General features: G+C 50.9%; 1 protein-coding gene across 1 annotated transcript in view; it reads right to left on the bottom strand.

The window, feature by feature from the left end:
* Positions 1-7,226, bottom strand: part of ADAMTS10 (ADAM metallopeptidase with thrombospondin type 1 motif 10) — a 42,606-nt gene extending 35,380 nt beyond the window's left edge. The window contains exons 1-2 of the mRNA XM_035570872.2: positions 6,832-7,226; positions 3,789-4,127 (exon numbers count right to left, since the gene is read on the bottom strand). Of these exons, the coding sequence (XP_035426765.1) occupies positions 3,789-3,876 (88 nt within the window). The 5' untranslated portion in view covers positions 3,877-4,127; positions 6,832-7,226. The remainder of the gene's footprint in view (positions 1-3,788; positions 4,128-6,831) is intronic.
* Between the last annotated feature and the right edge of the window lie 10,013 nt (positions 7,227-17,239).

Genomic DNA, 17,239 nt, shown 5'->3' with positions numbered 1-17,239 from the left:
CGGGCAAACAAGTGTGACTACTTGCACTTAAGTAATGACTTCAGGCTTGGAAAAATTTGCTATCAGAAGCGTTTTGTTTTTCTTTTTTCCTTTCTGCAGTCCATGTGGGCTGCAAAATAGTGACTCGGAAGGAGGTTTGTGCACCCAGCGTCTAGAAGAGGGCCTGGGACTCTGGGCGGCAGTCTCTGATCCTGACCTGGAAGGTACATCCAGGAGGGAAGAGTGTCCAGGGCCTGGGGCTCAGGCTGTGTGTGAGAGCCTGCTCTTGCTGCAGTGCAGGCCACTGTGCATCCACGGGGATGTCACCCTGGAAACAGAGGCACAGGAAGAGTGAGCTGAGAGTAGTGCCCTGCATCACACAAATGTTTTGGGAATGGATCCTTTAGAGTGGGGATGCCAAAAATAAGGAAGATAAACTTTTAACACAAGGAAGAAGGCAGTGTCTTCATCCAGCATTACATCTGGCTCCTTCCTCTCCCCTAAAAAAGTAAGATTAGACAAGGCTCTAAGAGATTAGTATCTCTTTACTCCCTAAGCTTGTGTACTCATTTCATGTCCATCCAACAGCATCACGGATGTTCCCTAACTCCCTCATTTACTCATCCCTGCCTTGGTCATGCCGCTCCCCCATGCTACAGATCACACTAGGAGCTCCCAACATCAGTAACGGCACTGTTTTGCCCTTCCTTCCATCCAGAAAAGCCAAACTCTGCCCCCTCAGCCACTCCATACTGTAATAATAGATCTTGGCTTGAAATGTGTAGTGTTGCATCCGCTCTTATCAGACGGGTTTGCACTAGTGATAAGCAGCCTGGTGTTTCCAGATAGCTGTCTCACTGCTTCAGAAGAGATACTATAAAAAGCCTTTCTGCAGGAAAACCTGCCCAGAGCTGGGCACCCAGGGAGCAAGGGACAGAGCTGGGAAGCTGAAACTTTTTTGGGGGGGGGAAGAAGGGGGATGAAAGGCACCTCGCTGCCACACCTCCTAATGGAAAGGGAGCACACATCTGTAGGGGCAAGGACAGCAGAGAAGGGGAAAGGCAGGCAGAAGAGGAAGCAGGAGCCCAGAGATGGTAGGGGATAAGCTGAACAAAAAGAGAAGGAAGGTGAAGGGGAAGGTGAAGGCCAAGGTGGGAGGATTTTGTTCCCTCCTTGTATGTTCTCATCACTGCCTCTGTCATTACAGAGCCACTTTCATTACAGAGCCACTTAAAGGATGAAAAGGAAGCAGATGTGTGCTCTCATCTTGTCACCAAAGCAAAGAGGAGCCCCAGCTGCAGCCCAGACAGTTCACAGAGGATGGCTGGGGAAAATGCTATGGGACCCTGTGGCTTCAAGCTGCCCTAGCACTGTGGCAGCCTCTACACATCTTCCATGGGTGCATTGATTTGTAAGTGAGCCAAGAGCAGTGAGATTAGCCTCATTTAATGTTCTGCAAAACAGAGAATGTATAATCTATCACTGAGATTAAACTAAGGCACTAGAAGAAAATTTTCTTTTGATTAAATACCATTCAGCAACAGTGGGTATATGCCGAATCCTTGCTCAATTGTTTCAGCTGCAATTCTCTGTGCTGTTAAAAACCACAGCCTGAGTTTACACAAGATGTTGTTTACCTTCTGAATCTTGTTACATCTCTGCTGACATGGAAAGGCCTTCAATGTTGGGCTGCTGTTTCCCACATACATAATTACAGCTTATGACTGTAATACCTTAATCTTTTTCCTGCACAAAATAAATACGCTGAGCTAGAGTTTGCACATGGGGCACACGAATCCTGCTCCATCACTAACTTGCTGGATTGCCTGGGCAACTCTTTCTGGCCAAAATCAGTGGTTTGTTGAAAACACTGGCTTTTATCCTCTGTGCTTCCAACTGCTAAGAGATGATGACATTATTTCACGCTCTTGAAAGGGTGTTGTGAGGATTATGTACTTACTACCTCAGCAGCACGAAGAGAAGTGCTGAGTATCATTAGCAGCCTGACACCAATGGTTCAGGATGCAGGGAGCCTAAAAAAGTGCTCTGACAGCGAGAGGGGCCCATGGGGCAGCCTGGTCAATGAGGCTGGGCAGTAGCTGGGCTTCACCGGGGTGTGGGTTGGACCCAATGATCTCTTGAGGTCCTTTCCAACCCCTACAATTCTGTGATTCAAGCCTTGGCTTGACCGCTGCCTGCCCTCCCCTATGGCACTGCACTCCCAACAGCATCAGGGGCCGAGTCTTGTCCACTGCCCAGTCTGGGATCTAGGACAGCGCAGACATAAGTGTCATTTCAGCGAGCCCATGGGTTCAGACTGAGGTGTATTAACAAACAGTTCAGGGACTCGTGAGTGAAAGAGGATTTCAGCTGCTGAGAGTCAGGATGGAGGCGATCTGGCAGCAAAGTCCTCGTCAAAGTCGCTAGTGCTGTGAGCGCGGCAGTGCAGATGGAGGGAGGTGCGAACTGATGGATGCAGGAGGCCCAGAACAGTCACAACAGGCACTGCCAGAGGCTTTGGCTAGAAGGACCAGAAACTGTGTTTGTTTCAGATTAAAGAAAATCTGCCTGTGTAATGTTGCACGTTGCACAGCGCCTGCACAGCGCACAGCTCTGTATTTGACTGCCTCTCATTTCACCCAGAGCAAGTTGCAATACGATAGTGCGGCGGATTTAGCAACAATATGGTGCTCAGACCCGGACAGTACGTGGCTTTGGGTTGCTTTTGTTCCTCTTTCCAGTTCGGCTTCACAAGACAACCCACAGCCATCGTAACTACAGCCTGATGACACTGTACTATGCAACAGCCTCAGACTACCACTGGCTCTGGCCCTGTTGCAGTTAACCTGGGCACATGCAGGATTTCAGAATTATGGTTGTGCATTGGTATTGCTGAGGTATTAACACCTTGTATGGATAAATGTCTAACTTTGCAGCTCTTTCTCCTTCTCTCTCTTACCTCTAGCTCCTGATGGTAGTGTTCATATTGTCTCTTCAGAAATGGTTACAAAAGCTAGTTAGTTTTAAGCAATTTAATTACACTGTTAGTATTAAGCAATTTAATTACACTTTAATTAAAGCTACCAACATGCAGGAGAACCACGTTCCACTTTCCTTATGATAACTTGTGTTATCTGTATTAAAAACTTGTGTTAAAATCTGTGTTAAAACACAAGCTATCCGTGTTTAAACACAGGCTCAACAGAAAGACACAGACATAAGACAGGTATAAAACATTTATGCCAGAATGGATTTGAATGTTTGCTAACAGTATCACTTAAAGAAACGTGTGCACAAACTCAAACTGCTCCTCCAGCAGCAGGTACCTGTCCAGGCCCATAGCTGTGTCCAACGTTTCTACCTCCAGCAGAGACCTCTGTCCCTGCACATGCAGAGGACCACTCGCAAGCACACGCAGATCTCCTACATACAGCAAAGCCTCTGCTCATGCAAAGGTGCACTGCTCCAGCTGCCTGGAAGGGGAGCCTCCTCCATTGCTACCATGGGCCCTTCTGCCTCCTGAGCCTGTACATGGCTCTCATCTTACACAGACCCTACTGCTTGGACTCCTGCAAAAAGTCAAGGAGCGTAACATCTAAGAGCAAAGCACATGCTTTCCTCACAGGCCAAAGGAAAACACCTGCAAGTTCAGCAGTAGGCGTTCTGCTGCAGCACACCGAGCAGAGGTCAGGGTGCCTCCACCCACTCCCCAGCACAATGTCACCCTAATGCCTCCCCTGGGGCCAGCACTAGGGCTTTCTGCCAGCTGATGCAAGCAGAACCAGCTCCCTCCCCACAGCAATCCCTACCTTGCGACTGGAACGTGTAACCCAGAAAGTTGCAGAGGGCTGCGGTGAAGATGACTGTCCACGTGAGAAGCCTCCAAGCGATTGCCATAGTTAGCGACGCTTGTCTCAGTGCAGGGAGTATTGTGCCAGCTGGAAGGGCGCTGTCCCAACATGTCTCTCTCTCGGCCACTGCTTATGTAGAGACAGGAGTCCTCAGTTCCTCCACAGGCATCCTCAGCCACTCCGCGCGCTCCCCAAAGCAGTGAGGCCGACGGTGTCTTTGCAGCACGCTGTGCCCAGGCTGGTGCAACGGTGTCAACATGGGCTAATTGGAATCAAAGGTTCTCGGTGGCATTGCCCCTGTGGAAGAAAGAGTGACAAATGAACAGGAGAGGAGAGGGAAAACAGGACGGAGTAGAAGGATGCATGGGGTAAAACGGTGTGTGGATGAACAAGGAAAGCCAGAACCTAGAGAAGGGAAGAGCAAGTGTAAGAGAGATGGAAAGAAATTAAAAGGAAGGGGAGAAAAGGATGTGAAGAAAATGCAAATTCAGCTAACTGAGCCAGTTCGTGACATCAGAAAGTCACGTTATACTGTGCACCCCCACACTCTGCCATGGGCAAACTCTGTCACAGTGCAGCCCTGCGCTGCTCCAGCAGCCTGAATTGGGATTGGAGCTGGTGTACACCTCACACTGCAGGAGGAAAGGAGGCTCGGAATAAATGGGAACACTTTGTCCTGCTGACGACGTCCACAAGGAAGAACAAACAGTTACCTGATTTCTTAAAAAGGAAAATATGAAATGAAAGCATTCAGGGTAGTAGCAAGTGGTGATCTAAAAATTCTATTTCAATTTCCCTGGCTTTTTAGAGTACACTTTAGGGATCACCCCTGCACTGAGAGAAGAGCACTTGCCCTCTGACAATACTGGCTAAACCTAAAGAAGCGATTCAAAACAATGAACCCATTCAGTGAACTCACCATTACCCTCAGTTCTATCCACAAATGGATCATGAGATTCCAATTGTATTTGTTATTTAAAATGATTTGCTAATTGCTTCAGTGAAAGATTTTTGGCTTGCAAATAATTTCCACTCAGTTTGAGGCAATTATACAAAACTCACATAGTGCTGGAGAGTTGCATAAAGCTGCGGTTTTTTGTTTCTATCCAGCGATTAGATGACGTATGCAATGAACACGGCACATATCTACTGCCTGGAGAATCCCAAGTATCTGAAGAGCAATGCTCTGCTTGGGAGAAGCCCCGTAGCAAAATGCAGACATTCCCACAGAAGAACTACGGCGGTGTCATGGCTAAGCCCATACCAACATCTGACTCCAGATCGGTACCGCAGCTACAGCTCACGCAGCTCCACAGCAGCACCTGGGGCTCGAGCACTGCAGGGTGAGGAGGGTGAGGAGGGGACACTCCGGAGCTCAAGGAAGATGTGCTTGGGAATGTGCGTGAGGCTCGGCCAGAGGATAGTGGTTTTTGCAAAGGTGTCAATAGGGATGGCCTGCATGTGGTCTTCATTCCACTAAGGAAACACTGGGAATAATGATATGAACCAACGCCCCGCTCCGCTCTTGCACGTTTAGAAAAGCGAAGGCCAGCTACTAGCCAGGCTGCTGGGCAGGGGAAACCCATCCCTCCTCACTCCTGCCCTGGACCCCTTCACCTCCCGTCCTCAGAGGAGTCTGCAACTTATTTCTAGTTCTGTTCTCCCGTCTTTACTAATGCAGTTGGCATTACTTGGGCTGTAGAGGCCTGGAGTAACACATTGCAGGCCAGAATACACAGGTGAGGCATGCTAAGAAATCAGAGGTGATTCCTGCCCCAATATTAATGAAAAGGAATCTATCCTAATGGTATTTCCCTGCCAGACAAAAAATGTTGTGAGGATTAACTCTGTGTCTTTAAATCACGTTTTTGAGCTCCATAATTAAGCATTAAGATTTTTAACTGCTTATTTACAGTTAAAAATGGCCAAAGACCATCAGTGATGCCTTGCGTTGGTCTCCCCAGCCACATGCCAGGTTGGCTTCTGCAAAGCCCAGAGCAGGACACCCCTAGCAGCTGCCCCAAAGACTGCGCACACAAGAATCAAGTGCTTGACTGGAGAACAACCCTGTAAGGCTAAGGCCTCATCTCGTGCTGCTCCACTCAGCAGCGACGGCACATGGAAGCAGGAAGCGGAGGCAGGAGGGCTGGCAGGACTTTCTACCCTCTGCCACCATGACACAGGGATGCCAAGAGCAGTAGAGTGGGGCCCCAAGACCACAGCCACCCAGTGCAGGCTGTCCTCCACCGTGCCACCTCCTAGCTGTGCTGCAGAGAGGGCAAAGCAAGTGCAAAGCGAGGGCAGCAGCAGTGCATAGCTAAGCACCACGGACTGGCTCGTCCTCATTCCCTGCAGGGCTGCAGAAAGTGAACCGAGAAAGGCAGAAGTCGAAACTAAAGCCCAGCGTGCTGCGGCACTCTCCTAAGTCAGCATTTTTCAGAATCTATTAAAGCTTGAGATTCCAGCTTTCAATTTCTGTCACAGCTCCAAGGTCTGCGGACAGAAAGCCGCTCAGCTGAAGTATATTTTCTCCTGCACTTTACACTACTAATTTTTCGTGTTTTTCAGCTGTTGAATCAGCTTCCTCAAGGATGTCATTATTTCCTGTCCTTCCCCCTCTCCACGACCCCGAACGACAGCAGCAGCCTCTCCTCCCCTCTGCCTGCCCTGTGGCAGCCCCAGGCCCTGAGAGCTGGGAGGGAGCTGCCGGCACCAAGAGCCTGCAGCCCCCTGACCTCGGGGAAGGAGCTCTGGTCCGAGCACCACATGTTAGGAATTACAGCTGCAAAGTTCCCGTAAGCTGCCGCGGGGGAAGGGCCCCAGCTCCGATTCCTGCACACAGCAAGGGGAACACGGCCCCTCTCCAGCAGCGCTTGACTTCCGAGGCTCCAACGAGCCTGTATCATGCAAGAGACAGACCAGAAACACAGGGGAGAAAGGAAACAAGCGGGAAGGACGAGGGCTCCACGGCTTCTTCAACATGCACAAAGTTTTCCATAACCTCAGTTTTCACATTTCGCTTCCCGAAGGGCAGCGGTCGGCAGGCACGGACACTCTCAGGGACCCCAGGGTCCTGCGGGACAGACCAGCTGTGGCTGAGGGAGGCCCAGGATACGGGGTGACCTCTCCCGGTCTCGTGCCTCCCTCGCTTGGGCCGGTTGCGATTTGCTCCTTCCCGAGGAATTCGTTGTCCTTGGCAAGCGCCCCGCGAGCGGCTGACGCTCCCCGCTCCCAGCGCCAAGGTGGCTTCGCTGTGTGAACCCGTGGGCTGAACCGCCTGCACGAGGAGGCTGCTGCCTGCCCCGCTCCACGGGAGCGGCAGGGACAGCAGGAGCAGAGAGCCGGGCTGACGAGGACCGCGGAGAGGTGATGCCGCGCGAGCTCGCGGCTGGACTCAAGGTTTCCTCTTCCGACACTGAAAACACTCAAAAAGGGGGGAGGAGAGGGGTAAAATTCAAGCTGGAATAAAGAAAAGAAAAGAAAAAAGAAAAACAGATGACAACTGTTACTAATTTCAACATCGGGGCTGCAGACAGAATTCCCTGAAAGCCTGGCTTTTTGGCTGGTGAGGCAGCTTTATGGGAAGGTAATAGGAAGCAGATGGGCCCTGGCCGGGGCCAAGAGGAAGGTTCAAGGTGCCTCCTAGTGCAGAGAAGAGGAATTTAAATGCTTTTAAAGATGCAGGACCCAGCGGGTTCCAGGTTTCTCATCCAACTTTTGCAAATTATGAGCTCAGGTGTCCTTTTCCCTTTTTGAGAGAGAAATAAATACAAACACAGCTCTCTGCTTCCAGCATGCCCCGGTGGGAGGAAATACTTGCGATGCGCCCCCCTCCCCGCCCCGGCCCTTCCACCAACACATCCTCCCCGACGTGCAGCGTCAGCTGCCGTGAACAGTGAGAGGAGAGCTGCGGCGGCACAGCTTCACCCAGCAGAGCAGTTCTGGGCTCTGCTATTAGCGATGCTGTTAACAAATGAATGAAAGTAGCTGGCATGCTCCTGCATCCTCGCAGCAGCTGGCTGTGGCAATGACACCAGGGCACAGCCCTCGGAGGAGGGACAGCCTGGGGGGTGAGGGCCGGTACGGGATTTATGCGACTTGGCTGTTACTTACATCTTGCATCACCTTGGACAACGCACTTTAAACTGAAACCACTCAGATCCCCAGGCACCCACCATCCCTGAAACCTGGTGCTCTTGTGGATCTGGCCTTTCTGCTGTAAAATGGGACTAACGGCACTTCCTAGCTGCACCAGGGTCACGATGCCACGTCCCACAGCACAACCCCTCCCGATGGCCAGCACACCAAGCCCATGCATCAGACACCCCATGGGGGGCAGCTGCCTGGCTGCAGTGCACAGCCCCACACATGCAGAGACCTCTCAGGCTTGCCCACCACTCTCAGAGACCCACTACTCCACGCTGCGAACCTCGCAGTGTCTGTAGCTCAGAGACTGATCCTAAAATGGCCATGTTTTCTGCAAAAATGGCCCTCTTTTCACCTGCTCTTGTTGCTTCACGGAGGCCCATGGGTTTTGGCTGGAAACCCTTGGCTGAAATCTGCTTCACAAATACTGCTGCAGGGCAGGAGAACTCCGTGTGGTCTCCATGGACTGTCCCAGTTTCAGCCCACGTGCTTTGCTCAGGGGACATGGCCTCAACTCAAAAACTGCCACATCCCTGCCACAGCCTGACCTGTAGAGCTGAGCACTGCTGGGGACAAGGCAACAGAGGCACCCAGACTGCCAGCTCCATCTCCAGATGTTTACAAGAATGAGCGTGCACAGGTGGCAGATAAAGTGCAAGTGCTGAGGAAGTTGTTTAATTGGGGACTGGAATGCCTTAGAAGCCCTGGTGAGCTTTGCCAGGCAGCCCTGTTTGGGTCTCCTTTCTGCTGATCCTCTTTTCATAGCTGACCCTGGAGCAATCCCAATTTACCAGAAAGGAACCCACCCCAAGGTCGCTCCCAGTGCAAAAACCCTGTGCTGGGATTCTCATCCTTCACTTTATCCCCATGTTGCATGGTTGGCTGCTCCACAAGCAGCTGCCAGCCCCTCACCAGGAGGCCAGGACCCTCTCCATGACTGCAGGGACCTTCATTGGAGGCAACCTGGCTGCAGGGCAGAGTGAAACAGGCGATTTGTGGGGGTGACTCTGGTGTGAGCAGCACCTGCTGGGGCCGTTCCAGAGAGCAGAGCACAAGCAGTCAGTGCTGGCACCAACATCTCCTCCTTGTGCCCCAAGGAAGCCAGCAAAAAGCCACCCAGGTCAGCCTTTTCAGCATAAGAAAACACAAGGACAGATGGCTCCAGAAAGAGAGAAAAAACACATACCCAGATGCAGTGCCATGCAGTGCCTTCAAGGAAAATTATCTGCCTTCTTGCACATGCAGCCAAGCCTATCAAACACCAACTCTTACGCAGCAGATCTGCACACCTAATTTAGCGGCTTCTTGGTCCAGATTGGAGGAAAGGACGACGTCTGCTACTCAGTACTGCAGAAAGCAATCAGAGCTTCGCCCTCACAGCCGGGCACAGCCAGGTCCGCTCACGCTGTATGGCCAAAGGGGACATCTCCTTCCTCTCACCCCACTCCCTCCTGGCTCCTCTTCGCCATCCATGGCCATATGGAGGGGAAGCAAAGGGAACAGGAAACAAGAAAAGCCACAGGTGACAAAACTACCTCCTTTCCCTATGAACTACTCCTAAATCACCTCTCCTCAGGCTCTGCACACCCCAAAACTGTCGAAATAGGCAGGTTCCTCCCTCTCGGCACCAGGCTGCAAAATGCAGCTGCATGTTTGCTCCTGGCCAGGGGCCACTGGCCCTGCTGCACTGCCCTAGGGTGGGCACAGTTATCGCCCCAGCACTCAGCAGGTTCCTGCAGGTTCCTTAGGACAGAGCAAACAGCGTTGCTGCCCCTCTGCCTGCCGCATGTCCTCCAGCAGTAGGTGAGGGGTCAAAGGTTCCTGAGACCTCCCGGCCATGAGCAGAAGACTGTCCTGATAGTATCTGGAGGGGCTGCTCAGCTGAAAACAAGCTGATTTGCAGATGGCAGAACTCTTTTTGCAGCCAGCCTGCCAGCATGACAGGGCTTCCAGTGGGAAGTCATTTCTCATCTCTAGAATAAAGTTATGGGTTAAAAACAAAATTCAGCATTAGCTAAATGGCAGCTCACTGCTAGGACCATGGGCTGAGGAATGGGAAAAATGGGTTAAAAAGTCACAGATCTGCAGAAGTGAAAACAAGAGCCTGAACCTTAATCAGCTTTGCTGCTCCAAGATGGGCCTCTTTGGGGGCATGGCAAGCAAAGAATTAGAAACAAACGTGGTTATCATCAGTCACCAGAAAGCAGCAGCCTGCAGCCACAGGACAGTGCCGTAGCTGCAGCCCACCTCACCTGGAGGGGCCGTGCCATCTCACCACCCTTGCAGCCCCACTTCGCAGCGCCCATCTCCAGTGACAGCAGGGTCACTTTTGGAGTTTGCTTGGAGGAGAGGCGCTGCTTTTGTCAGCTTTAAAGTAAGACCCGATCCTGTCCAAAGGTGCTCACCATCAACGCAGGGAATCCAGACCAATGCTGCCAGTCCGAACCCAAGAGGTGAGGGACACGAGCCTGGGTCTCCATGGCCCTACGAGCACCCCGGTACCTGGCTCTGGCGAGCAGGGGAGCAGCCTCACTGCCTTCCCACCACCGGCTCCTCCTCATGGCCTCGCTGCTGCGCTCCGCATCGGGCCCTGCCGTGCTCTAGCCGGGCACACCCTCGATCCCTTTGTACAAGCAAGCTTCATAGGGCTTTGGGCTCACTCCAGTACTGTGTGGGAGTGGTTTTTTTTTTTTCTCTTCTTTTTAAACACACGAATTGTTTTACAGTCAAGTCTATTCAGGGCGATCTTAGTGAAGAAAGGAATGAATTACCCCCTTGCTCCCTCCAAAATGCAGCGGGATCTTTAATTTCACCAGCAAATGGGCAAAAGGAACCCATCACAAAGCAAGGGCATAGGAGTGGAGAGCTGGGAACACCAGCTTCCCTCTGACACTGACTGCTTTGCTTTCTGGAAATCCTATCTCTCTGTTACATAAGGATCTGGCCCTATCTGGAAAGCTGGGGTCATTGCACTTCTCCAAGTGTGGTAAAATGCTCGGAGGTCCTCAACAGGAAAGCATTAGAGAAGCACCAGCTTGTATCATAATCAGAACGAGCCCCAGGGCTGAACCCAAACCTAGCTGCTAAACCAGCCAACTTCAGCCAGGGGCAAGGTGGCTACCAAGAAACACAGCACTCCCAGCCTTGGACTTCTTTTGCTTTAAGGAGAAGACTCCACCAGTTCTCATGCAGGTCCTCTTTCAGACAGGATTTATGCAATGGTTTGGAGCTGCTCCATGTGACCCAGACTTGCTGGCCCCCTGCCACCACTCTCCTTGCTGGCTTCAGCCATGGACAAAACAGCAGAAGTAAAAAGACGACCGAGCAGTCATTAAAAGAAAGTGCACTTTGCCTACCATATGGTGCCCTTGCCAATTATACACATATACCATACATATTAAATACACACATGCTGGCCACGCGCACACAGACCAGGACCACAAACATCTGTGCACAGCTGTGCAGTCCATGTGGGTGGATGTCACCGCTGCGTGTGGATACATACTACCTGCACGGAGGTTGGTGCTTGGTAGCCACACGTTGCCTGCACGCTATCAAGCGCCACCGATAAATCTGGGCCTGCCATGAACCTATGCCATTTTTATATCTGGCATCTCCATGTCAATGCAAATGCCTTCTGCCTTTGTACAACTACTCTCCGCACACATTTTGTGCTCGTGTTTGTGTAGGTAGTGAACGTCCAGAATTACAGACACGGGATATCTGAAAGTCCACACTGGAGAGCATTTCAGAAGTCAGCCACTCGTGTGCACAGGCACATCAGCAGCACGTAGGGGAGTGCAAGCTTCAGAAAGCGTGCAAAAAGTCCCTTTTCCCAGTGAATCCAGAGCCCCAACACCAGCTGTGGGCTTTTTACAGAACTGCCTAAGCTCCCCCCCAAACAAAACAGACCAGCAGGCTGCCTTCTAGTCAGCAGCTCGAAGGGAACACAGCTCCTGCATTGGTTCTCAGCCACCTGAGCTGCACGAGAGCCATCAGTCCCACTGCAGACCCCCCTGCCTGCAGGGTCCAGTGCGGTCAAGAGAGGATCCAAAGTTTCCAAGCTTCAGCACAAGCAGCTATACCTTATGCAGACCTGTTACAGCTGACACGCCAAGTGTGACACCCCCTAAATGTCTCCCTCCTCAACCTGGCCTTAGGGTAGGGCTGTATCCCACACATCCTGGTGCTGCATCAGCGTTAGAACACTCCGAGATGGGTCTGGATCATCAGACCTGAGGTGCTGTGCTATAACCCCCTGCAGCCTGGTTCCTTGTCCACCACTCCACCTACATCTGTGGCACAGAGCAGTCTCACATGCCTCACATGCTGAAGCTAGAGAGACAAGAAAGGCCCTCCAAGCTTCCCAAGGAGGACACCTGAAGTGGCTCCTGTTACCCAGAAGGGCTGTGAGGAGCGCTGCAGGACCTGCAGTGAACGCAGAGGCCAGCAGGTCCTACCACCAGCACAGCGTTCTCATGGCACAGCAGCATCCAACTCCACACCAGCAACAGCACAGCCCTAGACAGGGGTGACAACTCACATCATTGCTCATCTCCAGCCCCCCACTGCTGATTTGGTCCTGCCACACTGAAGTGAAGTGAGGGACCCACAGAGATCCCTGGTCCCATCAGCTTCTCGGAACAGGGTTAACTGACAAAACTCAGGCTGTCCCATGGGGTCACACACAGAAGCAGCTTAGAGAAATGAAGTGAGCTGCAGAGGAAGACCGTGAAATGGAAAAATAAGTTTGGACCAGGCTCTCCTTCTAGGAAATCAGAGAAGCAGCTGCATCATGGCAACACAGAAGAAAGGAGCCTGGTGAGCGGAGCCCCAGCTGGCCAGAGGCACCTTTCTCCATCTGCTCTACCTGCCTCACTGCCTGCTCAGCTGTGTACCTTCGGCATCACAGGGCCCAGGCTGTCCCCTGAGCAGCAAGCACAGAGCCTCGGCCTCCTGGGGCAGTACGAGCACAACACTGCCAGCACACAGCGCAACTCTCCCCCAAGACCCTGATGGCTGCACGACCCCACTGCCTTACAACCCTCCCTGTAACCCCAAGTCTCCCTGTGGCCTCCCTCTCCCCTCCCTACTGACTTTATTTCACAGCAGGGCAAACCAATGCAAAAAACAAAGCGAGTTGACCACAGCTACGCAGGAAGCCCATGCAAAGGCATGGGGGCCCCCCTTGGTGCAAGGCAACACGATAGTGAGAGTGAGCACCCCCAGGCCCTCATACACATTTCCACAGAGGAACACACTGCGAGCTCTGCACTGGGATGAGGTCTTGCAGCCTACACGGGGCTCCCGACTCCCTCCAGCCCTCACAGCTCTGGAGGATCTGCAGATCGCTTTCAGTCTCTGGCTCCCATGAGCGAGTTCCAAGAGATCCGCTGCACAGAGAGTTTATGGCCCTTTTTCCCCTCCCTCCAGGTTCTCTGTTCAGGGAAACATATGGCCCAGATGGTTTGGATTTGGTGGGGTATGGCAGGGTGCAGCAGAATGTGCCGTCTCACAAACACGTGTGGCTTCCTAGAGAGGAAGCTGCAGCCCAAAGGCCACCCAGTACATTTATCCCTGCCTAGATGCAGAGGAGCTGCCCAGCTGCTAACCCCAATAGGGCCTAGCTAGTGATTTTCACCGTGGTTTTTAATGAAGCCACTTCGGGGTGAAGTCTTGGTCCTATTGAGGTCAGCAGCACAACTCTCATTGCAGGAGGCCAGGATTTCACCCTTAAATTCAACTGGAAGAAAGATTTATATATGTTTGAGTTCAAAAGGATTTGTAGAACTGCACAGGAATAGATTAATTTGAACTTTTAAAAAGCGGAGCTACAGTGGAAGAATAGGAAACAATTGCAGTAATGGTCACTTGGGATGATAAACAGGAGCATAGAGACGCTGAATACTCTGCCACAGCACATCCCAAGCATGTCTTTTCCCCGTCTGGGCAAATGCAGTACATAGGAGAGCAGCAGCAGCGCAGCTGAATAGAGACCCTGCACTTAACATGTGCCACTGACATTGCTCCACTGAAGTCAGATGGAGCTAAAATATTTTGGCACATGTTCTCACTGGAGAATCTCCCAATACTTGAATTGGTTGCAGACTTGATTTAAGGCACTCCCCATAACTGAGATGGGAAGATTTGCCTGATGATATCCCTTTAAAACTCCCTACAGCCTTGACAAATGAGTCTGTACCCAGGCTGGTGGTATTCTATGCTTCTCACCCTGCAATAGCTGCACATGAGATCTGACCTGCTTACAGATTCCCAGGAAATGTCTGCAACTGCTTGCCCTGCAAATATTTCCTATGGGTGCTGGGGTCAAGCAAAGATCTTTTTGACTTACATATCTCTAGCACATTTGAACTGACATCATCCAAATCACTAGTGAATTGTTTCTGAAAACTTGACAAATTTGGTTCAAATTCTGTTTGTTTTAAGTTAATTTGTGTTAACTTGAGATCTAGGCAGAACAGGACGTGACAAACATCCTGCAGTGTTTCTGGCTTAGAATGAACTAATTGCTGGAAACTTGGCAAGAAAAGTGGTTTTTGGAGTTGGGGGTTTCAGATAAGCTTTAGACGAGTGCTTGAACAGAATCATCTCCTGGGTGGGCCTGATGCAACCTGCACTGAAAAGCCCTCCATGGGGCAGCTCCTCTAGGCAGCAGAGCCCATGCTGTCCCCAGACCAGGGCTGTATGTGATAAGCACACTTATTCCTCCCCACAACAGTCTCTGGGTGGCCTTGAGCCATCAGCGATAAAAGACCCTCTCAAGTTACAAGTTTGCATGTTGGTAATTAAAAGGCCTCTCGCATGAGGAGCAGAAACTGTTTATGTTGAGCAGGCAACACCTTCCCTTAAGGTTATACTTCACCCCATCGATAGCTCATTCACTCACAGCTTATTGGAGCGCTGCTCTGCCAAATGAAACAGTTCAGCCCCGAAGTCTTATCTGGAAAAAGCATGATTTAGAGGAGATGACAAGGCCTTTCCCACTCCGCCATCAAGCAGCTGCTTGGGGAACACAACAGCAGACGCACCTACAATCACCGGAGGTTTCACAAATTAAGGAGATGGAAACTGGAGGGTGCTACCCGTGGGTGCTGCCAGTGGGGCCAGCCCAGAACAATGGGACGTCAGGGACGGAGCAACCGAGACAGCCTGCGTGAGCCTTATATGGAGAAACTTCATGACACTGGAACCATCTCCCCAGAACTGGAGGAAGACTCTTTGGCTCAGGCATTTAAAGCTAGTCCGGGCACAGCACTGGTGAGTAGAGGGAACGCTCCTGCACCGGCTGAGGAACTACCTGGGCAGCCTGACAAAGCGTCTTCCCTTCCACCGCCTGTGGTGTAAGGGAGACCAAGAATGAACAAAGAAAGGCTTCAAAAATCTTCCTATCACCCATCATGCACTCGATCGTGTGCTGTCACCATGTTAGCAGAGCTCGCAACAATATTAACGAGCAGAATAAGAAACAGATCTCCCTGGCATAGCTGAGCTATCTCCAGCCAGTGTGGGTATTGGCACGGACTTAATTAGGAAAATAAAAGCCCCCTGAGGTTCACAGCCAAGCATACATTTGATCAGAAATGTGCCCCTAAACGAGCCTCGGTTTGAAATATTAAATTTTGCCGCCCAGACGCAGCTGGCGCCAAAGCAGGGTACCTGCCCTGGAGTGCAGCACAGACCAGTGCAGCTCCACGCTTCTCCCCCAGGTGGATTTTTCCCCTCTGGAAGATTTTTGCCAAGGTTATTTTATAAACTCCTTTCTATTTATAGCACAGCTCCTTCAGCTCTAATGAGATAATCTTCTGGCATTTCACCAATATTTACTTTGATGTTTAAAATAACATGTTCTGAGGGATTGATCTTATTAAAAACCCCTTTAAAATATAACCAAAGCAAAGAAATATATGACTAGCGCAACAGTGCCAAATGCCTGGTGATGCACATGAAGTTAATGACTTTGCAACTTTTTCAGGTCAGACAGTTTGTAATCCTCTGCCCGCATCGCACAGGAGGGAAAGAGGCAGCTCCTGAAGATGGAGAGAGGCAGCAAAAGAGGGAGAGGGAGTGCAATCCGTGTCTATTCACAGGAATGAGGACAGCAAGGAACGCGTAGTTCTGCAGCAGCGACTGTAGCTGTTGCTTTCTGTAATTAAGAGTTTCACCCACAGCAGCTCTGCCTAAGAGAATCCTATTTTAAAGCAGCAAACATGCAATCAGATGGCTTAATGCAATAAAAAGTGGAGTGGTGTGGGGAAAGGGGGAGGTGAGAGAGACAGCGCGCGAGAGCAGATGCCTGACTCCTGCTGTCTGCAGACACTTTGAAACACAACCCTGCGTTTTTATGGAAACTCTGAATGTTGGAGAAGGGTGAACATGGTTTTCATTCTCATAAATGTTTTTCCAGCATGCAATACTCTTCGGGCTCATTCCTTCTCCAGGGAGACGGTTCTGATTTCAAAGAACATTCACATTCCCTCCACCCCAGACCACCCCACTCCAACCTCAAAGAGCTTTCTCTGGAAAAAAAATTTTAAAGACTGTTTTACCTTTTCTAGCGTTTTCCCTTCTTTCTTCTTTTTCCCCTTTTAATTCTTTGAGCTTCTTTTTTTTCTTTTTTCTTTTTCCCAGCAGCAGCCAAAGGCTTCTCTCTCCCCCTCAGTCCTGCGGGTGTCAGAAAGTTTCCAGGCTGAAGGTTTACGTTGCCTTCCTCAATAACCTTCTTCTGTCAGACCCAGGCAGCGCTGGACCTAGAGGCTATGCTAAAAAGTCTCCTTTCAGGAAGTGAGCAGTAATAAGAGAGAGGCTCGGAGGCAGCATGTATAGGGGCTGCTCAAAAAAAAATAGAAACTTTGCTCAGGAATTTTGCCAGGATTATCCAAAAAAATCCCAAACCCACAAGGCTGTAAAAGTCCCGCCCTGACTGCTGACATCAGTGCAGAAGGCAGGTCTTGACTGCAACAGTATAAAACTAATCAGCTAAACCCTCTGCAAAGGAGCAGGCAGCGATCCTCCCAGGCAGACCCGGCTGCTCACAGAGCCCCAAAGGCAATGCAGGCCAGGGCCTCGACAGCTCCCTGGCCGATAAAACATCCCTATAAAAGCAGTAAAGCACAGGGGTCACGCTGACAGCGGCACATGGTAGACAGAACAGATAAAACAAGCCAGGATTTCCCCTCCCCTGTTTCCCCCCCCCAAAAAAATAAAATTCCCATCCTTCATTATAACTAGCTTTCAAAATGCTT

The sequence above is a fragment of the Cygnus atratus genome, chromosome 26 (genome assembly GCF_013377495.2).
Source record: "Cygnus atratus isolate AKBS03 ecotype Queensland, Australia chromosome 26, CAtr_DNAZoo_HiC_assembly, whole genome shotgun sequence".
Classification (NCBI taxonomy): Eukaryota; Metazoa; Chordata; class Aves; order Anseriformes; family Anatidae; genus Cygnus; species Cygnus atratus.
The sequence above is the reverse complement of the archived record's forward strand: the minus strand, read 5'-3'. Positions and strand labels throughout refer to the sequence as shown.